Below are 26,052 nucleotides of genomic sequence, written 5' to 3'. Positions count from 1 at the left end.
TGAGAACGAAAATGATGCTTAAAATTGTTGATTGGCTCTAGTTTTCAAGATATGCTATTGGGTCAGTATATACGACCCTTGACTTGGGAATGGCGGAGGATAAGTGAGTTATAAAGGGAAGGGATCTCAATTTAAAACAGAAATTACTCAAATACATCTTTGACTGGATCTATGAATAAATCTATGACTGGGTTTGGACAGTACTTGCTTTTTAGGCAAAACAATGAATGATGCAATCTGAAGCTGGTATTGCGTCATACATGATATGAATTGCATCATGTTATTCCTAGAAGTCATGGATGATGCAATCATAACGAAGCTTACATCACTCTGCTGAACAAATTGCCCTATATCAGCTCTAGAAATCATACAGTGTCATGCTCTCTTATTTGTCAGTGTTTGATTTTGCAAAAGGACACATTTCTGTTTAGCCAAAGTGAGCAGAGATGCCTCGTACTTGTGTGAGCAGTGCAGATAACTTCTGCTATGTTTGTGGTGAAGTGACTTTTGCATCACAAAAGCGCAGTATAACCACTATGGTTAAGAAAGCCTATCACCTTTATTTTGGCTGCAAAATTGGAGATCAGGACAAGAGGTGGGCCCCACACATATGCTGCAACACTTGTGCAACAAATCTTCGCCAGTGGTTGAACAGGAAAAGGAAATCTATGCCTTTTGCAGTGCCAATGATTTGGAGAGAGCCAGCAGATCATCCCAGCAATTGTTACTTCTGCATGGTGCCTCCAGTTGGGAAAGGTGTGTCAAAGAAGAAAAAGTGGACTGTGCATTATCCAAACATTCCATCAGCTATACGCCCACAGAGAAGGACTGGTGAAATATTATCATGTAAAGCAACCATAAACACATGAAAAGACCTAGGTTTACAATTTATGATTAAAACTCTACTATCTACACAATATACATAGACATAAAATGTAAAAACTTAAATATCTTAGAAACAGTAGCCAATCAGTTGTTTTAATTGTCATATTTGAATTCAGCACATCAAAATACATAATAAATAGCACATTTTATTTCTGAAGCAGACGACTTCTCAAAAATTGTAGACCAGTGTTATCTTCAAGTTGGAAAATAGCGGTTGTATGGGAAGGGTCATTTCAACCCTTTAAATTATTCTCCATTGTTCAGGTGGCAAGAACTAGAATGTCAGACCCTGTTTCTGTTATGAAGCATTTTTAAAATAGAAAAGATAACTGCTTGGTTAGACTCATTAAGCTAAATCCAGTAAGAATAACTCTTCAAGTACCAAGAAAAATCTTGGCTGGCAGAAAAATCTTGACATGTCCTTTCAACCAGTGCAATAGAATTTTGCTAGTTAAAATGAAAGTTTGGGAGATATATTTCTGATTAATGAATTTTGCCAGCTAGTCATTAGGTAAAGGTACATGATGAGCAAGGAATGACTCATCACAAAATGTGCTTCGTTGATTGACATGACTCGTGTAGGTAAGTTTTAGTTCTTTATGATTCTCCATAGCATTTTAATAAATGTTTCTAGAATTTTTAGTAATATGAAGCCTTAGGAACTCTCTATTAAATACTTCCTAGTAAATAGAGAGAGGTGACCATTTTATTTTGCATGTGAGTTAAAGGATTAACTAAGTTCTCCTGTACTTGTGGAAAAACTAATTTTCCATGGATATTTTGCATTGCATCTAGTCTCTTGAAGATTCTATGTGGGACAACTGCTAAGAATAGTGAAGCAATTAAAGAGGGATTGCAACTGGATATTGGGGAGAGTACAGAAAAGTTATTGGGCCAATATTTGTCTCTTCCCTTTGCTACTGCAGACTTCTGATCCCTGTAAAATTACTGGCATAATTCTCCTACATGACCCAGTAGTGAAATCTGAATCTTATCTCTGCCATCAGTGAGATACTGTGGAAAGATTTGTGACAGATTCAGCTATATCACTTCATTAAAGGATCAGATAAGAGGAGGTAACTTTGACAGGAAATGGGTGTTTGATGCCAAACTAACTCTCTCTAAAATCCATTATTAACCATTTTGGTCTGAAATGTGGAATTTCTTCCAGATCAGTAGCTCTGAGGTGTTAATAGAAATAGGTGAGTAACTGACAAACTATCAACATTTAAGGCACTCGATGATCTTCGAATCATGCCTTCTTTTCTGTGCTAGACCTTATGTCACCAAGATTCCCATTAGCTGGTGCTCTGAGTCTCTGACCTACCTTAATTGGAGTATTTGGGTTTGAAACAAATCACAGATAGTAATATGAGAATCATGATTGTTGCATATAAGCATCAGGAACATTTAATTGCTTTTTTCTTCACTGTCCCTTACTTGTTTAAGCTTCCTGACCTTCCCCATACCTCACTAGCACTCTTGGCTTCATTTCTTCTGAAAGAGCTTCCATTCTAAAACTTGCTAATTCTTAATCCTTTTATTGTCTCTTTTGGTATCAACCATAGCTGCTGATATGACAGCTTTCTCCAATATGTATATGAACTAAATGGCTTGGATAAAGGCCAAGGAACATGGTGTCTCATGGAAGGTTGTAGTAAACAAATATTGCATTAAGGCCTTGCTTTAGGCATTTTTACTTTGAAAGACAGCTGAATTCTATAAAGCTTGAGAAGGACACGTGAGAATCGTTGCTCTGGGCCATTTTCATCTGCTGTGGGCCCTCCAGCATCCCTGTAGTTTGCTACAAATGGATACAAATGGCTTTGAAGTTAAAATTACATCTCTTTGTGGAATGATTCTGTCCCAGTCCTGTTGATGACTTATTAAAGGTGAAATCCAAAACTTTTTGCTAAGGCTTGAGTTCGGGGATCTTGGTTTGCTTTGGAACAGTCAGTAGCATTGCAGTCTCACGTGGTAACCTAGGGGGAACACAGCTATCTCCTCTGCTTTAGGTGTTAGTGGTGCCATCCACTGTTATAGGGGAAATCCAACAACCTGCTCCTGGAACTTTTCAGGCAAGTAAGGGCATAATTCTGGATTCCTTATATTACTTCAGCTCTCATTGGAGGCAAAAGATTTGGGTAGGCAAAGAATGCAGGATTGGGCTCTAAAGGAGCAAGTGACTTTTCTCCACTTTGAATCTAACTTTTATTTACAGTTTCAAATGGATATAATTTTCTTGACTGCAAATTAATTTAAGTCTACACACACTGAGTGCCAGTAACATGATCTCCTCTACTAAGTTACCACACTGTAGTATGAGATAAATATTTCTTTAAGTGTAATGGATTACTGTAATGTCTCAGATACTTCAGCAGCAACTGTTAGTAGAGGGCTTGTTATTGTTGTCCAAATGACTCATTGTGTGGTGTTGGTATAACCGAAGGGTGCTATGCACATATAGAAAAGAGACCATCTTTCATGTAAGGGCTTACAATCTAAAGACAATCTAAAGATGAGGAAAGATACAAGCATAAGAGCCAGGTGAAGAATTGGTACAGCTTTGTTAGTCACATGTATTCTCTTTTTTTTTTTTTTTCCTCTGTGGGCAGAGGAAGGTAATTTTGTACTTTTGTTTTCAGAGATGCAGGAGCCACCAGACTTGACATATTTACTGGTAAGTGCCATAAAAAATAGTTAAAGGGAGTGATGCCCGTTGTCAGCAAGAAGCATATCAAGAGGGCATTGGTCTGCATCTGATTCCTCAGTTGCAGGTGTCTGCCTGCACGCTATCATGGTAGTTGAAAATTTGGCTTTGGAAATATCAGGCAATGGGGTTTCCATTTCCCTTGGGAAATCATCCCACAAATAAATGGATGTTGCCTTTCAGGAGGCTTGTTTAACTGTCTTTACCTATTTCTTTCAATAGCTGGGGTACAGAATGTATAATGCTTCTGCATGCTTAAGAGTATTATTGGCAGCATCAATGAACAAAGGAATGCAGAAGTATTTCAGCTTTCTTGTAAAATCGGGTTTTAGTATTTTCAGCAGGGCTGTTCAGTGGAGATATATAAGTAGCTAAAAAAAAATTCACTGTTTCGCCTCTCTTTTTTTCTCATTTTATTCTGGTGAAACATCTATTTTGCAAAGCTGAGCTCTCACTGACATTTGTATTGTTTGGCCAGCTAATCCTACTGAAAGCTGGAGTAGAGCTGGCCTAATCCCTTTGCCCCACTGAGCGTCAGACTAGCTAGATTCCCACCATAAAGCTTCCCTTATGGGATGCTGAGATGTCTCATGCTGGTTTCTACCCCTTGTTTCTACCTGTTTTTCAAGTTGCATCTTTCACTTTGCATGCCTCTGAGACCTCCAGCTGAGATATTAAACAGACATCAAGACTTGCACAGCTCTCTTTCTTTAGCTAAGTCAGGTTGGAAAGTGGTGTCCTGACAAGTTGCTTTTTTGCACAAATTAGAACACAAAAAATAAAATATATTAATACTTACAAACCACTGGGTTTAGATTACAGAAAATTAGAAGTATAGTAAAACAGCAGTTTGTCATTTTATTGTTTCTCTTCTTTGCTGAAAAATGACTTGTGTGAGCTTTTGGTATCAGTTACTGGGATCAACTGGCAATCCAGACCAGTGAGGGGTTGTGTCACCACTTGTCCTGCAGCCCTGTGCCTTACAATGCTTTGCTACTATAGCTCCTAGCTGAGATGCTCACAACCAGCCTACAAGTGTGCAGGTCACACCCTGAATGTCCGTGTGGTAGACAGCCCTGATTCAGCAGCTTTGACCTCAGCAGTACCTCATTCTGGCTTCCACCAGTCTTGGTCACAGCCAGCAAGGTGACCCCAGCATACTCCCAGTCCTGAGTTTTCCTGAAACCATGTACTCTATAATGTCCAGACCTTTTCTGGATAGTTCAGAGAAATAAGGTTTGTTTGTTCCTCTAAAGAGACACAAGCACATCACAAAAAGAACAGGAGTACTTGTGGCACCTGAGAGACTAACAAATTTATTAGAGCATAAGCTTTCGTGGGCTACAACCCACTTCTTCGGATGCATATAGAGTGAAACATATATTGAGGAGATATATATACACACATACAGAGAGCATAAACAGGTGGGAGTTGTCTTACCAACTCTGAGAGGCCAATTAAGTAAGAGAAAAAAAACTTTTGAAGTGATAATCAGGATAGCTCAGTACAGACAGTTTGATAAGAAGCAAGTGTGAGAATACTTACCAGGGGAGATAGATTCAATGTTTGTAATGGCTCAGCCATTCCCAGTCCTTATTTAATCCCGAGTTGATTGTGTCTAGTTTGCATATCAATTCCAGCTCAGCAGTCTCTCGTTGGAGTCTGTTTTTGAAGTTTTTCTGTTTTAAGATAGCCACCCGCAGGTCTGTCATAGAATGACCAGACAGGTTAAAGTGTTCTCCCACTGGTTTTTGAGTATTATGATTCCTGATGTCACATTTGTGTCCATTAATTCTTTTGCGTAGAGACTGTCCGGTTTGGCCAATGTACATGGCAGAGGGGCATTGCTGGCACATGATGGCATATATCACATTGGTAGATGTGCAGGTGAACGAGCCCCTGATGGTATGGCTGATGTGATTAGGCCCTATGATGATGTCACTTGAATAGATATGTGGATGGAGTTGGCATCGGGCTTTGTTACAAGGATAGGTTCCTGGGTCAGTGTTTTTGTTCAGTGATGTGTGGTTACTGGTGAGTATTTGCTTTAGGTTGGGGGGTTGTCTGTAAGCGAGGACAGGTCTGTCTCCCAAGATCTGTGAGAGTAAAGGATCATCTTTCAGAATAGGTTGTAGATCTCTGATGATGCGCTGGAGAGGTTTTAGTTGGGGGCTGAAGGTGACAGCTAATGGTATTCTGTTATTTTCTTTGTTGGCCCTGTCTTGTAGGAGGTGACTTCTGGGTACTCGTCTGGCTCTGTCAATCTGTTTTTTCACTTCAGCAGGTGGGTATTGTAGTTTTAAGAATGCTTGATAGAGATCTTGTAGGTGCTTGTCTCTATCTGAGGGATTAGAGCAAATGCGGTTATATCTTAGAGCTTGGCTGTAGACAATGGACCGTGTGGTGTGTCCTGGATGGAAGCTGGAGGCATGTAGGTAAGTGTAGCGGTCAGTAGGTTTCCGGTATAGGGTGGTATTTATGTGACCATCGCTTATTAGCACAGTAGTGTCCAGGAAATGGACCGCTTGTGTGGATTGATCTAGGCTGAGGTTGATGGTGGGATGGAAATTATTGAAATCATGGTGGAATTCCTCAAGGGCTTCTTTTCCATGGGTCCAGATGATGAAGATGTCATCAATGTAGCGCAAGTAGAATATGGGGCGTTAGGGGACGAGAGCTAAGGAAGCGTTGTTCTAAGTCAGCCATAAAAATGTTGGCATACTGTGGGGCCATGTGGGTACCCATTGCAGTGCCGCTGACTTGAAGGTATATATTGTCCCCAAATGTGAAATAGTTGTGGGTGAGGACAAAGTCACAGAGTTCAGCCACCAGGTTAGCTGTGACATTATCTGGGATACTGTTCCTGATAGCTTGTAGTCCATCTTTGTGTGGAATATTGGTGCAGAGGGCTTCTACGTCCATAGTGGCCAGGATGGTGTTTTCTGGAAGATCACCGGTGGATTGTAGTTTCCTCAGGAAGTCAGTGGTGTCTCGAAGATAGCTAGGAGTGCTGGTAGCGTAGGGTCTGAGGAGAGAGTCCACATAACCAGACAAGCCTGATGTTAGGGTGCCAATGCCTGAGATGATGGGGCGTCCAGGATTTCCAGGTTTATGGATCTTGGGTAGCAAATAGAATGTCCCTGGTCGGGGTTCTAGGCATGTGTCTGTACAGATTTGTTCCTGTGCTTTGTCAGGGAGTTTTTTTAGCAGATGGTGTAGTTTCTTTAGGACACAAATCTGACATCAGGAATCATAATACTCAAAAACCAGTGGGAGAACACTTTAACCTGTCTGGTCATTCTATGACAGACCTGCGGGTGGCTATCTTAAAACAGAAAAACTTCAAAAACAGACTCCAACGAGAGACTGCTGAGCTGGAATTGATATGCAAACTAGACACAATCAATTTGGGATTAAATAAGGACTGGGAATGGCTGAGCTATTACAAACATTGAATCTATCTCCCCTGGTAATGATCCCACCATACTTAATTTACATAGGATACAGGTAATAGCTGCCTTCTTTCCTGTTTGGCCACAGACTTTAAAGCATAATTTTATGAAGTATCCATATTTCCCTATATAATGTTAATACATTTCACCATGATAATACTCACTAGTGTGTCACTAGCTTTCAGAAAAGACCTCACTCTATACATTTTTATAACACAGTAATATTATATACAGTCAGTTGATTCAATCACTTACCACTTGAGATTCAGACCCCTATGGCTTTATATACCAGTAAACATTTGAAATGATTTCTTCTGAGTGTTACCTCAATGTAAAGTTTATTCAGGTTGTGAGGAAGGCAACATGGAGTCTGGTGGCGAAGGAAGCGCCATGCTTTTTCTTCCCTCACTTGTTATCTTAATAAATTTGTCTACCTAAAACATAAAAATGGACCTTCATCGTCTTTGCGTGACAATCAGGCTAGTCAGAGAATCATATATATATTCCTTTGTCTGGGGCACACCTGTTTACCAATGCCCCCTGACATGCCATAATTCCAGCATACATCCATAACTCTTAATACACACCGCGTACATACAGCACACAAGAATATTAATGATCAGTCAGTTATTAGTTTTCATATGATACTTCACAAGATATATTTTGTACAAAGATTATTACAATTGTGTGTAGGATGTGAATAGAGGGATTGTTGCATCACAATCTCCCTAACCGGCAAATTAGGTTCTACATTTATTACAAACAGGTTTTTCTCTTTTTTCAGTGGATAATGACAAACTGCAAGGGGGATTTACGTTGTGCTTTTTGGATGATGGATGTGGCATGACTCCTAGTAAGTTAACTATAAAGATGCTTAACTGGTTGTTCAAGGGGATAAAATGCCAAGTATATAGAGACATTATTTAAAATGATATACACCTCTACTCTGATATAATGCGACCCGATATAATACGAATTCGGATATAACACTGTAAAGCAGTGCTCTGGGGGGGGGGGGCTGCGCACTCCGGTGGATCAAAGCAAGTTCGATATAACGCGGTTTCACCTATAACACGGTAAGATTTTTTGGCTCCCAAGGACAGCGTTATATCGAGGTAGAGGTGTATATACTTAATTTACAATTTTACCTACTGTTTTTAGTATTTTTGCTAGCAGAGTAAATTAGTCCTGAAGTTTTTTTAAGCTGTGCATAAAGTGACTGTAAATTTTCTTGGAGAAATGAAATGTAAAATATATGGATTATTACAGAAATATAATTTCCCTGCTTTTAAAGCATAGCACCAACCACATATCAGAAAATGGTCAGAGTTCCAGGCACAGTATTACCAGTTAATTCACTGATTTCAAACAAACAACCAAACCGTGAAACATTCATTTGTTTTTAGGATCTCTCCCATAAAGGAATGGAGTTTAACATTGATGTCCTAGACAAATTTAAAACCCTGCTATAATTACTTTTTGCTTCCCTGAACTTCCTCTCCAGCTTGCATTGGATGTTGGATTTTTCCCACTGTGCCTAAACTGTTAAGTGTTGCTATGTTTTGTCAAACTGCTGTATTTCAGAGTTCGATGATGCATTCCTTGCTTATTACAGGGGTTCCTACACTTTTTTTTATATGTAAAAAAAAAACCCTCTGGGATTGTTCAGAATAAATGGTACAGTGAAAATGTAACATCAGTATCATTTCCACATATCACCATATTTCCAGCCAATAAATAGTGTACTTTCCTGTTCTCTAGGATGGTCACTTAATGAAGCCAGTTTCAGGGGGTCTGCGAGCCCCGGCCCGGTTCCTCCTCCACTTTGGCTGAGCTGAAGCCCAGAGCACAGCCTGGCTGGTCCTTGGAGTTTTTATAGCATGTTGGTCTCAGAAAGGAAAAGGTTGAGAACCCCTAACTTAAGGCACACTTCAGTGTACATCATAGGCAGCAATCAAAATAAAAATAGTACTTGTTGCTCTGAATTTGTACATGACGTTGTTCCCTTGGTGCAATCAGTTGTCACGTGTAAGTATCACAGTTGGAGGAACAGAAATGATACAGGAAGCACCAGAGATGAATGTGTACTTGATTTATTTTACCTAATTATATGTCTTTATCTGAGTGGTGCCATTTTGCTTATAAGAAGAGGATCAGTAGATGTTCACTTCCGTATACAATGGATTTTTTGTGTGTGGTCCCAAATAGACAATTTCCCTAAAACTCTAACAAAGGATCTTTATGATGGGACTTACATTAGCTTAAGGAGTGCTGGGTGTAATTCTGTATATTTTGCAGTCATATTTTTGCAAAAGTCATGGGGGTATTGTTATGCTATAGTACTAGGCAATGTTGTGCTACTAGCAGCTGAAGACTTTTCAGATAAAATAACATTGTACCAGTTTGCCATCTAGTGTGTTGCTCCTGCTTCTTTTTTAAGAGTGAATTTATTTTCCTTTAAGTATCCAAACAGCCTTCTATTGACCAAGCAATTTTAGTTCATTGATATTATGGCGGCTTCATGCTGCTCCCAAGTATATAATGGAGAGTCTTGATCTTCAGGTTAGGTTGATACATGCTGTAAATAAACTGTTCCCAGAATGACTATGTCAGATGTTCTTGGAAGTCATCCTTGCTAGTTAATTCTTTGAATGGCATTTGGCATGCCAACTTTCACTGCAAATGGAGAGAGCTACTCAGTACCTACTGCAGCTATCAACTGGTGGATTTCCTTCTTATGTGGGGAAAAAAAAACCTATGCAGAAAGCATCTGCAAAGGGGGAGGTACTATTTTTGACACAGGAATGTGGATCACAACCTAGCTTCTATTTCAAACTTGGCCAGAGATCTTGTATCATTTTGGGCAAGGCACGTAACTTCTGGTGCTTCAGTTTCCTTATTAAAACGAGCACAGTGCTTACGTCATGTGCTGAGGATCAACTCATTCTTGGTTTTTAAAATGCTTAGTTCTTCCAATGAAACGAGCTATAAATACAAAATAATATCTAAAATTTGTTATGATTTAATTGTGGCGTGTACAATTCCAAGACCTACTGTCATTCCTGAGTTAAGAAGGGAAGGAGTATTAAGATTTGCTATATTTGATCAGACCATTGGTCCATTGAATCTGGTATCCTACTTTTGTCAGCAGTGGTATCCAATTACAGCATTTGTTTGGCTACCTCTATACTGAGTCAGACAAGCATGGAAACAACTTGTGTCTGATTTATATCGTGCTCCACGGCTAATAACACACATCATAAGATCTCAACAAATCCTGTGCTGTAGCACAAACCAAGTGAATGCTCATTTTAAAATCTATGCAGGTTTTTAAAGTTTTCAAGTCCTGTGTTTTCTAATGAGTGTACTATTTGCATGTTTTAATAATAACAATAAAATTCTATTGCAGAGGAAGCTACTGATCTGATTTATTTTGGAAGGTCTTCTAAGCGGACATCTCTCTCAAGAATGATTGGACACTATGGCAATGGACTTAAATCGTAAGGGTGTTTTCTAAATCCTACAAAAACAACAAGGAGTCTGGTGGCACCTTAAAGACTAACAGATTTATTTGGGCATAAGCTTTCGTGAGTAAAAACCTCACTTCTTCGGATGCATAGAGTGAAAGTTACAGATGCAGGCATTATATACTGACACATGGAGAGCAGGGAGTTACTTCACAAGTGGAGAACCAGTGTTGACAGGGCCAATTCAATCAGGGTGGATGTAGTCCACTCCCAATAATAGATGAGGAGGTGTCAATTCCAGGAGAGGAAAAGCTGCTTCTGTAGTGAGCCAGCCACTCCCAGTCCCTATTCAAGCCCAGATTAATGGTGTTGAATTTGCAAATGAATTTTAGTTCTGCTGTTTCTAAATCCTAGTGTCTTGATTGTCTCTGCCTCAGTATTTTTTTGTAAGTATGATCCTTAACTCAAAAACTAAATGGAATAATGGAATATAATCCTAGAAAAATCAATGCTCTATTTGGTCATCTAACAGTCTGAATATTTAACTCAGTATTGTTCCTAATAGTGCGTACTGAAGTTCCTGATGGTTCTAGTTGTCCAGTTATTTCTAATGTATATTTCAAAAGTGAATATATTCACCATATTTCCTTCTGCTTTCTCTTTTTCTGTAAAGGGAGGGAGAGTTTTGGGAGGGAATTCCAGCCATTTTTAGGACAGATTCTTGCTAGTGCAAGGAGGCAAAAATGGTACTTCCTGGTGCTAGCCTGGCCCTGTGTGTCCTAAGGAAGAGTCAGTCTCCTGACAGAGGACAGATGATAGACTGCCACTTCTTAGTGGTTCCACTGGGCAAAGGCAGCAGTATTTGCTGCTGAAGGATCCCCACCAAAAGAAATTACTTGGGGGATATTCTGGATAAGCACTTCCACCTGCCACTCTGGCATTGAAGCTGGCTGACAGAAAGACCTTAGCAGAGAGCAGCTGGTGGAGACCTGCCACCACATCTAGAATTGCTTAAACTTTGGTATGTATTTATTTCTCTGTTCAGCTGCTTTGATGCAACATTAAGCAGCGCTGTGCATCCTTTAAAATATGTTGATCACTGATCCATGGCTCTTAGTAGTTGTGTGACTCTATGTATGTATTTTGCAACCAGTAGCCTAAAACCACAACTTTCTGTTAGTTTTGTGCACTCTGTCAACATGATGTGTGGTTACCTCATTTTGGCTGAGGATGGTTAGATGAGGAAAGGAGTCCCTTAAGGTTTAGGTGCTCCCTCTTCCCAAGAGCTGCTTTTTCCTTGTTCCAAACACCCATTGCCAGGAGTAGAAATTTAATTTGAACATGCTAGAACAGGGCCATCAAGCCAATTAATGATATGTTCTGTCTGTATTACTTAAAGTAAATTAACATCCTGACAACAAGCTATCTGAGAGTAATTGACATCTTCTGTATCTTTACTATAGTGGATCTATGCGAATAGGGAAAGACTTCATATTATTCACAAAGAAAGAAGATACAATGACATGTGTTCTCTTCTCTCAAACATTCTGTGAGACAGAAGGCCTTAATGAGGTATCTTTTTTTTTTTGCATTGATTGTAAATAGTTTCAAATAGACCCTAGGCAAGACTTTGAAGTGCTTAGGTCTCATTGAAATTCAATGGAATTTAGCCTCCTAAAGTGGGCGGTACTTTCTAAAGCATCTTCTGCAATTGCTGTGCATGTTATATATTGTGCTGTACGGCATTGCTTATTAAAAATAAATGAAACTTCTCATTTTTCATTAGAAATATTGTTTATGAAATACAGAGATGACTGTTAATGTAGGGAAAAAGTTGTCCAAGTCTGCTTTGTTTTGGGTTTTTGTTTGTTCTTTTTATAGAAAAGGTGAAGCAGAGCTTTATCACGCAGTATGCTCTGCTGACATCTGAAGGATAAGCACAGATCAAAACTGGTACTGTACTTCAATCTGTTGGCTTCACCTTAATTACAGTCAACAAACTATATTCTTTAGACCCTTCCTGTGAGATCTTATGTCAGATGGTGACCTGGTAGGGCCTAGGAGAATCTGTCTCTCAAAATGGACTAGATGGGATTTAGAAGGAGCCATGTGTAGCCTTCCTTCCTGGAGCTTTGATTGACCGACTGCTTGTACAGCAAAGCGACTTTAAAGGAAAAACTACTAATGAGGGTGACTGAGAAAGAGGTTTGATGTTACAGCCCAAAGGTTCAGTCTTGGTTGGTTGGTTCGTGGGGCAAGGAACAAGGTGAAGCTCAGGAACATGAAGAGCAAGGGATAGGACTGAAAATGAAAATAAGAAAAAGGAGGGCTCGTTTAAAGAAAGGAACGAGAAATGGAAAATGCAGGAAGAACTATCTACGTGTTATCAGAATAGGATATCTACTTGTAAAACAGCACCTGGAGACCATAAAGGCTACAGCTACGCTACAAGCTATGGGTGTGATTCCCCTGTTCGCTTACACGTCTGTGTGCTAGCTTCACGAGTGTAAATGGCAGTGTAGCCACAATAGCATGGGTAGCGGCAGCAGAGGCACGGCTGAGTCTTGCTGAGTACAAACCTGCCCGAATGGGTGAGTATGCACTCATCACAACTATAAAATAACAGAAAGCAGCAGGAGCAGCAGGAAGAGAGAGGAGGAGGAGCCTCTTATGTACCTCTCTAGTACCCCCAGCCTGGACTGATTAACACCAACTTCTCAGGGGACTTCCTGTTTACTGCTGCTTCCCTGAACCCACTTGAGAACAGGCAGTCAACTGAAGTAGTAGGAGCAAGTTAGGCCCTTAAGACGCTGATATCTTCCCTTACTCAGGCCCTGCTACCAGCCTGCTTATTTGTCCCCTTCAATTGAGTGTTGAGAGCCACTATAGCTGACACAGAACAGCAGTCATGAGTGAAAGAAGAAAACACCCCTCTGGGGCAGCATTCAGAAAAAGAAAGAAAGCAAAGGAAGCTTTTCTATCTAAGCAGGAAGGAGCTCTCCTGAGATATATAGACACAAATGTTCACGGTGAGCCTTCCGGCCCCAGTGAGGATGTGAGTGGTGAGGAGATGCCTGATCTTCCAGTTAGTCAGAGTGCAGGTGACCTGGCAGCTACTGCAGCATCCATATCTCCATCTCAAATGGATGTAACCATGCACATTCCTGAAGTGTAGATCAGAGAAGAGTGTGGTGGAGGCGCAAGAAACAGCTGCTGCTGAGTTTAGTTCCTTAAGTGTAGATGATCCAGGACTGTGGACCCACTTGAGCAGTAGCCTGAGGGGCTTCCTTGTACTGCATGGGCCACAGCAAGTGAAAAACTTCATGTTCCCCAAAGACAATTAAAATAGAAGCTTCCATCCAACACATTACTGGTGTGAAATCTCCAATGGTGACAAAGTGGAGAGGCCATGGCTTATGTACTCAAAAACCCAGAATGCTGCATACTGTTTTTGTTGCAAACTCTTCCAGTCTAATGTTCCAGCCACATTGGGTTCTACAGGAACAAAGGACTGGAAAAATCCAGACTGACCGGTAGCTGTCTGGCGTTGCAAGCTTCCACAGGGCTATCGCCACTCGCTTCTCAGCTGTGAGGGCTGCTCTCATCTTGGTATTCTGGCGCTTCAGGGCAGGGGAAAGCAAGTCACAAAGTTCCATGAAAGTGCCCTTACGCATGCAAAAGTTTCGCAGCCACTGGGAATCGTCCCACACCTGCAACACTATGCGGTCCCACCAGTCTGTGCTTGTTTCCCGGGCCCAGAATCGGCGTTCCACTGATAGAACCTGCCCCATTAACAACATGATCTCCAAAGCACCGGGGCCTGCGGTTTGAGAGAATTCTGTGTCCGTGTCCATGTCCTCATCACTCTCGTCACTGCACTGCCGTCGCCATCTCCTCCTCGCCTCGTTTTTCTGGTCCTGGTTCAGCATAAACTGCACGAGAATGCGCAAGGTGTTTACAATGTTCATGACTGCTGCCTTGAGCTGAGCGGGCTCCATGCTTGCCGTGGTATGGCGTCTGCAGTGTTCACCCAGGAAAAAAGGCGCGAACCGGTTGTCTGCCGTTGCTTTCATGGAGGGAGGGGTGAGGCTGTACTCAGAACCACCTGCGACAATGTTTTTTGCCCCATCAGGCACTTGGATCTCAACCCAGAATTCCAATGGGCGGGGGAGACTGCGGGAACTATGGGATAGCTATGGGATAACTACCCACAGTGCAACGCTCTGGAAATCGACGCTAGTCCCGGTACATGGACGCACACCGCCAAATTAATGTGCTTAATGTGGCTGCATACATTTGACTTTATACAGTCTGTTTCCAAAATTTGAATTCTGTAAATTCGGATTAATCCCGTAGTGTAGACATACTCTGAGTGTTTTGGCATGACATACTGAAGTAAATGTTGTAAGCAAGAGACTCCCAGGTGTTGACCTTGATATATCTGGAGCAATGGAACAACTGGACAAAATAAAGTCATACCTACAGTCTTACCGGTCAGATGAGGGATTTCAAAACGTTCTGAAGAGTGCACAGAAGTTGGCAGAAGAACTTCAAACTGAAGCTATTTTCCCACCCATTCAAGAATACAAGAGTCACCGAAGAACACTCCTGTGGACAAAGCTGTGTTTTCTACCAGTACAGTGAAACTACCGCCATCCCATGAGAGAAACAGGCTTTGCTGGTAAAAGCGCAGCTTTGCCAGTAGAACTGCATCTACACTATGGGCTTCTATTGGTTCAGTTATGTCTGTCGGGGATCACACCTCTTTGCACCCTCAGTAACACAGTTATGCTGGCAGAGATGTGTAGTGTAGACATGGCCCAAGAGCTCATCTGAATGACCAAATACAGAACTGAGCACTTTCACTTGAACACTCAGTTTGAGAATTGAATAGAGATGGCTGTGACACCAGAAAAAAGCGAGAGACAGATGACAGAATTTATTGGCGAGGCAGTCATCCTAATAGTTTCTGCTCTGTTTCAAATATGAAATCCATCTTCTCTTGACTGTAGGTCATGACTGACAAATTACCCTTTTTACCCTTAAATTGGGCTTAACCCTGGAGCTTATGAGAATGGGGAAGTAATGAATGGGCCACTCTCTTTTTATTTTATTTTTATTTTTTTGCGAGGAGAGGAAAAGGAAAAAACAGGTTTATACTTTCTTAGAGCTCTGCTCTCTTGCACCCCAGAGAATTTTTATGTCCCTAGCTAGCTGAGAATAGTTCCCTTTGTGTTTAAAATGAAACATTCCATTGGAAATGTTTAAAATTCAGAAATCTGCAAAAGGAGACATTTTGATATCCCCGTGTGTCTGGCACATCTATCATGTAAACCCTCAACAGTCCCATCCTATATTGACACACACTCTGTACTATATATGAAGATGAAGAGCTATTGTAAATATGACCGTGGATAGCCGTGACAGGGTTCTCTAGTGAGGTGGCTCTATATGTGTAATTTTGCCTTATTAGTATTTGTAAGAGCAACTAGCTGCTAAGGTGATGAACACTAAACAAAATATGAGGTAAAAGATGTGTGAATGTTTGAGATTGTGGTGTATGCTAATCTTTGTACTTCAAGTATAGTATAGTTTCTCATAATAGAAATGGGCTCTTCTTGACTAGAGGAAAATAATTGGATTTTCCAACGACTGTTTGTTTAGTCCACGCTTTTTCACCTTATAAGGCAACTTCATTGTTACATGTGTTCTAGATCTGTCTTTTTTAGGTATTTGGTAATGGGGGCCATTTGTAGAGTCTGAGTACTCCACAGTCATTAATGTTCTTGTCCATTCCACACTCTGTGAGGTAGGGTACTATATTGGCTACATCTGATGCACAGAGACTTGGTTTATTGCCCAAGGTCACACATGAGGTCTGTGGTAGAGAAGAGAATTGAACCCAGTTTTCCAGAATCCCAGGTTAGTACTTTAACAATTGTACTATCCTTCCCTTCTAGGTTCCATGAATGATTTCCATAGCTAGACATTGATGTTTGCCTCTAAAATAATCCCTATTGCCAGGGCCTGAGAGTTTACTGTGCAGAGATTGTTGGCATGTGATACATTGTGGGATTGTAAGTCCCAGGTCGGGAAATAAAGAATCAAACCTATTTTTTATCAGATTTCCTCTGTGGTTTTGTTTTTTTGTAGCAAAGATTGATTTTAGTAGCTTTCTGTATCTTAGCTGTGTAAACCTGTTTATCTTAAAAATAATTTTAGGATTATAATTTCTCCACAAAATAATTAAAAATAAAAGGACAGCAACAATCAAAAATTTCACCTTGGTCTTTGAATATTTAATATGTAATTGTCCCTGAAATATTTTTTTCAAATTGTTTTTTGCAGCTGATAGTCCCAATAACCTCATGGTCAAGAAGTACTAGAAAACCTGTCATAGGTGATCTTGAGAAATTCACTGTACAGATGTCTATCATCTTTAAGTACTCCCCTTTTAAGAGTGAAACTGAATTGCTGCAGCAATTTGACGCGATCTATGGGAGAAGTGGTAAGCTTTACCAAACAATGCAATTTTCATGTAAACAATTATTTAAAATATAGCCATACCGATGTATCATTAGAGAAGCAATGTGCTTTTAACTCTCATGGAGAAGGTCAACTACTGAAATTCTTATTTGGTCAGACCTTTTTAATAAGAAGAAAATAAAAGGATTAGGGTATTTACCTTACACCCTGGTTGCTATTATAAAGAGAATAAAATGTCTGTTCTACTTGAATGCCAAAATTGAAATGTTTATATGGGGAAAAAAATCTAGAAAGAATGCTGAAATTCTCCATGCACTTTGGTCCAGACTACTTAGATTTCCTCTCCGCTAGTTCTTCTTATTCGACAGGCCTCTTCTGTCTTTTCACACAGTGTAATGCTTAATGCAAGAGACTTGTCCTCTGCATTACCTTCCATCTGGAAGAGCCTCTCTCTCACTCTATATCTCCTTTCATAGTTCCTAAGAAAGTGTCTGTTTTCTACTTCAGTCTTATCTCTGAATTCTCCCTCTCTCTTCTATCACTGTAGCTGTATGAATCTTAGGCCTTGTCTAGATGGAGAGTTAGTGTGCAGCTATGGTGCACTAACTGGCCATGCGAAGCCTGCTAGTATGCCTTAAAATTCCCTAGTGCGCTTTGACCTTCTGCTGTTTGAAACTTTTATATCCAAGCTTGCTGTGCACTGACTGTATCTAGACAAGCGCTCAGTGTCTGTAAACTCAATTTGTATCAGACACGATACAATAAGTTGTACGTACATATTTCCATGGTTTTTGTTTTAAACAGGCCACACAAATTGCAGCTCTTATTTGGATACTGTATATATTATTTAGACAGGCTAGACTGACAAGATTAAAAAGTACAGAAGCACCTGAAAAGGATCTTTTAAAATATTCAAATAGTTGCCTTTAAAAGATGTATATTTTCTCTCCACAGGCACTTTTATTGTTATTTACAACTTAAAGCTTATGCTCAGTGGAGAGCCAGAGCTAGATATTAGAACTGACAGTGTGGATATTCAGATTGCTGGTCTTCTTGATAAGTGAGTGGCATAATTACATTACTGGAGCAAAGATTTGGATGAATATCTGTAATCAATAGTACATGGTTACATACACCAGTAAGAGTATTTTATTGGGGAACTGTCAATTGATTAGGAACTGAAAAACAGCATGGATATGTTGTCATTCAGAAATGAGAGCAGGGTGTCAAGGAAAAGAAATGCCTTTCTTTGACTAGGGGGTGGCGGGGTAACATAGGATCAAAAGGCAAATATGGTACGGTTGCCCAGTTGTGCAAATGACCTTTTTCATTCACTAATAAAACTGGGTAAACCATGCAGAGGAGAAATTGTACGACATATAAACATTCACTGCTCCCTGTGCTGTCTGTAACAAATGGATTGTATGCTCTGCTACCTCAGATGTCCCATTGTGATCAATGTTGAGGAATTGCCAGCCAATATTAGGGGCAAGTAAGAAAGTGAACGCAGTTCTTTAAATGAGAGGTACAATGTACCCATTGGATTTAGATGACACTTGATTTAGTACATCATCTTTTCAAAGCATCCTGGATATTGGGCCCTCAGGTAGGTGGCCACAGTTTATTTCTGTAGGGGACTCATTAACCCAACAGGGTTCCACTACTCCTCACATCTATTGTCATTTTAAGAAAGGGATGATAAAACTTTCTGGTTCCTCTCTTCCTCCCCTTCCCCCCCTCACTTTGCACCTGACCTATGGCAACCCCTCCAAATTGATTCTTAGAAAATACCAGGGTAAAAAACTTCATAGTAATGGGATTCTGTTGTAAAGAAGCCTAAGCAAGTTAAAAGCCCAACTCCCGTTGAATTTCATTGGGTCTTGTGTGCCTAATTCCCTCATGCTTCTTTGAAAATCCAAGGCTAAAAGACTTGGGTTTCTGAATAACAGCTGTCCACAGATCTCAAAGCGAAGATTATGCAAACCACTGTAATAATTTCTAATCCACTGAAGACAAAATTGATCATTCAGATAACTGTAACTTAGCTATTTGATCTTAAAATGCAGCTAGTTAAATTCTGTCTACTTATGACACAATTTTCATCTTCTCTGAGGCTGATTACTGCAGCACATTTAAAATTAATTTACAATTATTAATGCAATAATTCCAAGACTTGAGGTTCAGTTTTTAATTTAGAGATCTGAAAAGAGTTCACAGAACTAAATCTTGACTATAAGATAGTTATTCACAATTGAAATTAGACCTTTTCTGTACTTACATCTCAAGTACAATGGAAATTGTTTTGGGAGACATCCTATGTATTGTATAGATGGAGAAGTAGCAGTAAAGATGATGTTGACAATAAGTGAGTGCACATTTAAATTAAAATGAGCAATTTAATGTAATATGTATTTTTCAGATGGGACAGTAAAGAGAAGGGACAATAACAAAAAAAATTAGATAAGAGAGGGAGAAATAATGGGCTGAGGAAGAGAGAAAAGGGATCTGGAGGGAAAGGAAATATGTGGAAAACTAACGGGGTTAGGAACAGAGGTTGTGAAAAAAGAATCTCAAGGAAAATGTTTGAGTTGGTGCCATTATCTGAGCACTTTCATAATACTACTGTGAATAACCCTGAGTTCTGTACCAGTAACATAATAGATAAGTGATGGCTGCCTAAGCATGTTTGCTCAAGCACCCTATGGGGACAATCCCTAATGTTGTGTGAAAGAAGCAGACAGAACTTGGTTGCAAGCAGTAGAGCACAAAGTGCAGGGGTGATGAATCAGCAGGCTCTCTGGCCTGGAGTGGAACTTTATGTAAGTGGGGACAGATGACTAAAAATATCAGCGGTACCTGTCACTATTGAGGGGTGGAGGCTGTTGGGTCTGTGCAGGGCATGCTTTATGGTCTTAAACATCTTCTTTTGGCTGAAATATGGCATTGCCTCAATCACGTTAGTATTTTAAACAAATAATATGTATTGCTCTACGAGAGAAATCACCAGAACTACTAGTCATCCTTCCCTAGTCCCTGGGTTGCTTCACTAATGATTTCTTCCCCACCCTGCACCCACTCACACTCTGCAACTTCCCCTCCCCTTTGGTAAGACAGGGAGCTTGTCTTCTGACTGGCCTCCTCCCACTGCCTGCATTCCATGGGTATAGAGCCCAAAGATATTGGCTGGAAAGTCTCTTGTTCATTCTATAGTTTAGGGAGGCTGGGGGCCTAGAGAGCCCACTAGGGTGAGAGTCCTCCAGAGTCTTCAGCCAGGAAACCAGGAAAGGAAGTTAGAGCTGAAGAGGCAAGACAGGGCTGGAAGAGCAGGGCTCTCTGCTATCCAGCCCAGCTCATCAGACTGAACTCCAGTCTCACACTTTCATATTTCTTCCTTGTCTGCAAAGCACCATAGATATTTGTGTCATAATACAGTGGGAAAACTAGATTCCCAGGGTTAAGTAAGTTAGCTTCTTGCATGGTAATGTCTTAAGCCTGAAGCTGTGTGGCATTAAATCCCACTGTTAGTGAGATTTTCATACTATATGTCAACAGCATCCCATTATAAAACAAATTTCTAGCCAAATCAAGAACTGTACCGTAGTTTTTAGTGCCATCAGCTGAAACCCAGTGCACAAATTGCAGTTTATTTGCAAGGTTCTGACAAACTTACTCTGGAGAAAACCTTCAAAAATCTTTTAATACCTACAGAGAGCACTGCAGGGATCCAGCGCATTTTAGTTTAATGAGTCTGGGGGTGGGCATGTTGTCTTAGGTTATTATGCATCTAATTTCTCCATGTAGTGGAGTTCACGCTTTGTGGTCTTGCTTTCATACTGGATATTTCAGCCTTCCAGAACGATGGTCACTCAGAGCCTATACAGCTGTATTGTATTTTGACCCGCATATGAGGATATTCATTCAAGCTGAGAAAGTAGAAACTAAGCGCCTGCCCTACTGCTTTTACAGACCCAGGTGAGTAAGCTTCCGTTGCTGTTACACTCTTAAATATTTTAATTTTCAAACCAGTGCACTTGAAAGCCTAAATAGCCTTTTTGTCATGGTGGGAAATTGATTTTGATGGCAATGTGACTTACAATTTAAACAAAGTTCAAATCGCATTGGCAGGCAGGTCTGCTAAAGTGTAATCATCTGTGACAAATGCTTGGCAGTTACCACGACCCAGGGCAAAGAACTTGCTACATAAGATAATCAACTAAAGGGGGATTTTTGATTTCACTTCGGTGCATCAAGGTGCTTCTGTTCTTGTATGAAAGATGCAGTATAAGATTATAGGTCACTTATGTGGTTTATTTGTAATGACCCCCTAATCCTGTTAATTTATAGTTTGTATGGGGTTGCTCCTAAAGTAAATCTAACTGAGCCCTGTTAGTGCACTGATCATATTCCCACTGTAGTTAGGGACCCAACTCCTTCTTTTGAAGTCAGTGGCGAGACTCTTACTAAGTGTACAAACCAAAGTGATCAGTTACTTAGTAGCAAAATTTTTAACATCTTTATGGAAGGAAAAAATGGCTTTCGTGGTGGGTATAACTGTATGGTTGGTTAGCTGGTGTGTAGTCTGCAACAGAGGTGCTAATATAAAAAACTAGCAGAAGCATAACAGTGTAGTTGGGGACTTAGACATTGGAGTCCTGTTAAAACAGGCTTGTATTTTAATATCTAACATGAGATTTTTCAGACCATGTGCGTAGGGTTTCCAAGCACTAGAAAGATTAGTATACACAAATCTTGGGGTTTTCTAGTGATGCACGGTGAGATTTCTAAAGTGCACTAAAGTGTTGAAAATTAATTGGTCCATGGGGACCCTGCTGGTGACCTTTAAAGTAGTACTTTTTGAAACATTACTGTATTAAAGACTCATGAGGGAGCCTTTAGTGTGCACCAGCAGGGTCTACATGGACCAATTAATGTGCAAAATGTTAGTGTGCTTTAGAAATCACAGCCCCATAGAGTGCATTACCCTACGGATGCCCTTAGTCTTCATCCTGTGACTACCATGGTGGGCCGAGACAAGAAAAACTTATGGCTGAAAGCACAGTCCGATAGTTTCACCGAATTTAAACTGAGGCAAATGTTGTGGCCAGAAAGACAGATAAGAGGCATATTTTAGAACTTGGAACTAAAATATGTAGGTTATTACTTGGTGCCCAATTGAATTTTTACAGAAGTGCTCAGCGTTGGTCTAAGTTTGTTCCTATTGAAGTATGAAATTTTCTTAAAAGAGAACGGAGTTTGGCCAACATGGACTAATTTTGAAAATCCCACTCTACATGTTGTTGTCAACTACCCTAGGAAAATCAGTTTATTTACTAATAAATTGATCATGTCAGGGGGAGTCATCATGTATTCTATCTGGCATCACACAACTGGATTTTATGAAAGTTACATCTGTTTTCAAACTTGAGTATCATTTTTAGAATATCATGTATATCATGCTATGTAAATACATACATGTAACTACGTATAGCAATCCAAACTTGAGAGCACCACATATCTACTGCATAAGTTAAATAGTGTTCTGACCACTGATCAAAAGGAAAATGTCAAATCAGTGACTCTAGCTTCTACAATTTATACTTCTCACACTACAGATCATAAACTCGTGGCTTTTCTCCACTGACCATAGCTGGCTTAAAGATTCCTTAATGCCCTAGCTCTTCCTCAGTCGAAGATCACTCTAGCTTTACCCATCTCTGTTTTATCACCCTGTTGGGCCTGCTGTAGGGCTTTCTTGGAGCAGCTGACCTTTCTTAACCTTGTTAAGGGACTTGGATTTACGATAATAGTTCTCGGTTCCAAAGCCACTAGCTCTTATCCAAATACTGAGTACAGCTCCTTCTAATTGTGAACTTTCTTCTGTGCTTAATAGATTAATAATAGAAGAGAGACAGAGCCTGCACTGTAGAGAGCGCAAATCGAAGGTAGAAACAGTTCAGTCACACAATACAATCAAATGAATTACATCTCCAAATAGCTGCGAATGTGTTTGTACAAAAATTAAACTGGGTTAGATACTGCATATGTTGGTGGATCACAGAGTTTCATGGAAAAGCAGCAAATGGAAGGATTTGAATGAGGCACAATTGAAAGGGGAGATTCAGAGTGCAAGGGGCATCTTGTAAAAATATTTGCTAAGTTAGAAAAGGATATCAAAGGGGTGCGAAGATGAGTAGCTTGGGATGAATGTAGACCAAAGTATTAAGGGGAATAGTAGGAAACAAGCTGACATGTAACCCAGTGGAATCATTCAATTTCTATCCTAAACTGTAATGTAATGTTGCTGTGTGGTGTTTCATAATTGCCACATTACATCTGAGAGGTGGCTGCCTGTTAAGTGGCGTGTCAAATAATCCTTTTGTGTAGTTTATCAAGTTAAATTGGAAAATACTCTGGGTTAAATGTGATTATAGAATTGTAAAGTCACTAATCTGTGGGACTGGATGTAACTTATAGCAGCAGATACCCCAGTGTAGGTAAGCAAACTATTGTTCTATAACTTGCCCCCACCCTGCCAAGTCAGTGCTCAAGGGGGAGAGACTGCTTTTCAGAATCCTGCTGGCATGTCTCAATATATGCCACTTTGTGACTGAAGCTTAGCATAACTTCAGTGTTCGTGTTCTTGCAGTAGCGTAATAGTCCTCATATCAAGCTAAGTGTTAAAATCAATTTTGCAGCACCAAAAATATCGTTCCTTCTGAAAATAACTGCTGTGAATATCCCAATAATTGTAGAAGTGGGTGCTCTAGGTGAAATATTCACTCTTTCAATCACTTTCAATATCTGTTCTATTTTAATCCCCTATATATTTTGCTCACTCAATTTGTGTGGCCCTCTTTATCTGATCACTGTTGAATATTGAGCCTGTTATCCTGGTTCTCAGTTATTTTTAATGGACTGTTTTGAGACTTTGTTCTATATTGAGTACAAAGTGTCAGTTTCCTTTAACATATTGTATCTGCTCTTGCTCACTTTTCCAGTGAAATGAGAATCCTTTCAGCCCTTACATTGTACTGTCATATCTTAACAATTTGTGCCAAATTGAGAACTTGATGTTAGAATGTAATGAGTTCTTCAGGATTCCTCATTATAGATCCATCTTTCAACAAGGAGTCCCCACCCAAAACCGCAAAATTAGTCTCTGCCACCACCTTCCCCTCTTCCTTCCCAACATAATTTTTGCCTCCTCAGTTTATGACTGGCTTTAAGTAGAAGTCAAGGAAAGCTGCTTGGGTAATTCCAGAAAATGCTGACTCTGTAGTCCATATATTGGTCCTATATCCTTTCTCAGTAGTGGAGATGGAGAGGGAGCAAGCATATCAATCACATTGGCCAGCTTGGAGTGGTGCAAATGGAGCCTTAATCCAGTCTGGAAGCAACGGAGGCCTTGCCTCAGTCCTCTGCTGCTAATTCCTTGTTGCTTTATACTTAGTGCCCAACTTAGAGAGAACAAAAATAAAGAGCTACAGAAGTGGGAGAGAACAGAATATAGGTGATCCAGAAGCTTGGGCTCACACCTCTCCTGAGGTAGACATCACTTCTTTTCAGGCTGCCTCATTGCCAATCGGCTTTCCCCAAATGTGGACACCCAATGTCTGACTTTCCATTCTGATGAGGTTCCTTGGAAGGAGCTGTTGCTCCACTCTAGCTCAGAACTATGTTCTGACAGCTTCTTGTGCTCTCCAGGACAACTCATTTCTTTCTATGGCACTTCATCTATCACCCAACAATCTGGGAAGACGGGCTTTTGATCAGGCCAGCTCTGTGGCCTCACAAACTTGTGTGGGGAATAACTGTGGCCACATTTCATCTTGGTGTTTTCTGTATAAGGGTTTTTGTTCTCTGCCAGTGAGAAGTGGCTTCTGTAATTTTCTCACCATTGGGTGCTTTGTATGGGACTACACCCTATATAGTTCATTTTCCCCTCATGCATTTCTGCCTGGTAACTTCTGCTTCCTGCCAGTCATTATTATGGATGGAATTGCCTGTGTTCTATAGTACAATAATGAATCCTGTAGCTGGTGGGACACATGCATTTTTATGTTATGGGTTAACAGTTTACACATCTGATCCCTTGCTTTCACTTGATCCACAGAACTCTTGAAGGAAAGCCAGGTCAGACAAGGGCACAGGCTCTTCTTACAGTTAATCGTTGGCTCATATATTTGTCTCCTTGACTTCCATGAGCTTATGGAAACTTCCAATTCAGTAACCACATTCCCTTCACACGCCCAGCCATGTAACCTCTCTGTTTGCTGATACCCCTGGCTATGCATTTATTTTTTCTGTACAAGATTGTTTCCATTTACCTCTCAGATATTATTCCTACAGTTTTCAGTGAACTTCATATTAACTAACCTTTCCTCTTCAGTCTTTGTCATGAAATCGCAGATGATGACATTAAGGGGGTGCAAATTGTCAGTTTGCATCAAGACCTTTGAAAAATGCTCCATCAAAATCACAACAGCTAAAATATCATGCTGAATTGAACATTGTGCATTCAAAACTTGGCTTACAGAGCAACTGACAGTCTCTGTTAGAGGCCATACTGCCAGAAACATATTTGTATTAATTTATAACTCTGCCACATGGGCACTTACAGGTTGCTATATTAAATATGGTAAGTTCACCACCACTATTAATACTGGTTGGTACATTTGATAGTAGTTCTGGATGTTCCTGTGTAGGAGAGTGAGAACTGACAAAAACAATTATGTAACAATATTTTCTGTTGCTCTTTCCTCAATCCACTCAGATTTTCTACTATTTTTTTTCCACTAGGAAATAAGTTATGGGGACTAGTTATGTCCCTTGTGATTTTTTTCTTCCTCCTTGTTTCAGTAGGAGTTTCAGATGGAGCTATAACATCTGACTCTAATTTTCCCATGTACAAGAGCTAAGAGGAAGAAGTATAGCAAACACAATGCCCTAAAGAAGAGCTCTGTGTAGCTCAAAAGTTTCTCTCTCACCAACAGAAGTTGGTCCAATAAAAGATATTACCTCACCCACCTTGGCTCTTTAAACACAATGCTTA

General features: G+C 40.2%; 1 protein-coding gene across 14 annotated transcripts in view; it reads left to right on the top strand.

Moving 5' to 3' along the window:
* The window catches only part of MORC1 (MORC family CW-type zinc finger 1), a 98,257-nt gene that overhangs the window by 5,925 nt on the left and 66,280 nt on the right, over nucleotides 1-26,052 (top strand). For 13 of the 14 annotated variants that reach the window (XM_008165540.4, XM_065574693.1, XM_065574653.1 and 10 more), the window contains 7 exons: nucleotides 3,531-3,565; nucleotides 7,832-7,900; nucleotides 10,457-10,547; nucleotides 11,978-12,086; nucleotides 16,863-17,022; nucleotides 17,955-18,060; nucleotides 20,847-20,972. In XM_008165540.4, the coding sequence (XP_008163762.2) occupies nucleotides 3,531-3,565; nucleotides 7,832-7,900; nucleotides 10,457-10,547; nucleotides 11,978-12,086; nucleotides 16,863-17,022; nucleotides 17,955-18,060; nucleotides 20,847-20,972 (696 nt within the window). Of the gene's footprint in view, nucleotides 1-3,530; nucleotides 3,566-7,831; nucleotides 7,901-10,456; nucleotides 10,548-11,977; nucleotides 12,087-16,339; nucleotides 16,437-16,862; nucleotides 17,023-17,954; nucleotides 18,061-20,846; nucleotides 20,973-26,052 lie in introns of those variants that run through there. The other variant, XM_065574687.1, reaches the window with a different exon arrangement.

The sequence above is a fragment of the Chrysemys picta genome, chromosome 1, assembly GCF_011386835.1.
Source record: "Chrysemys picta bellii isolate R12L10 chromosome 1, ASM1138683v2, whole genome shotgun sequence".
In the NCBI taxonomy this organism is placed as follows: Eukaryota; Metazoa; Chordata; order Testudines; family Emydidae; genus Chrysemys; species Chrysemys picta.
Note: the sequence above shows the minus strand (reverse complement) of the source record. Positions and strands in the feature narration are given on the sequence as shown.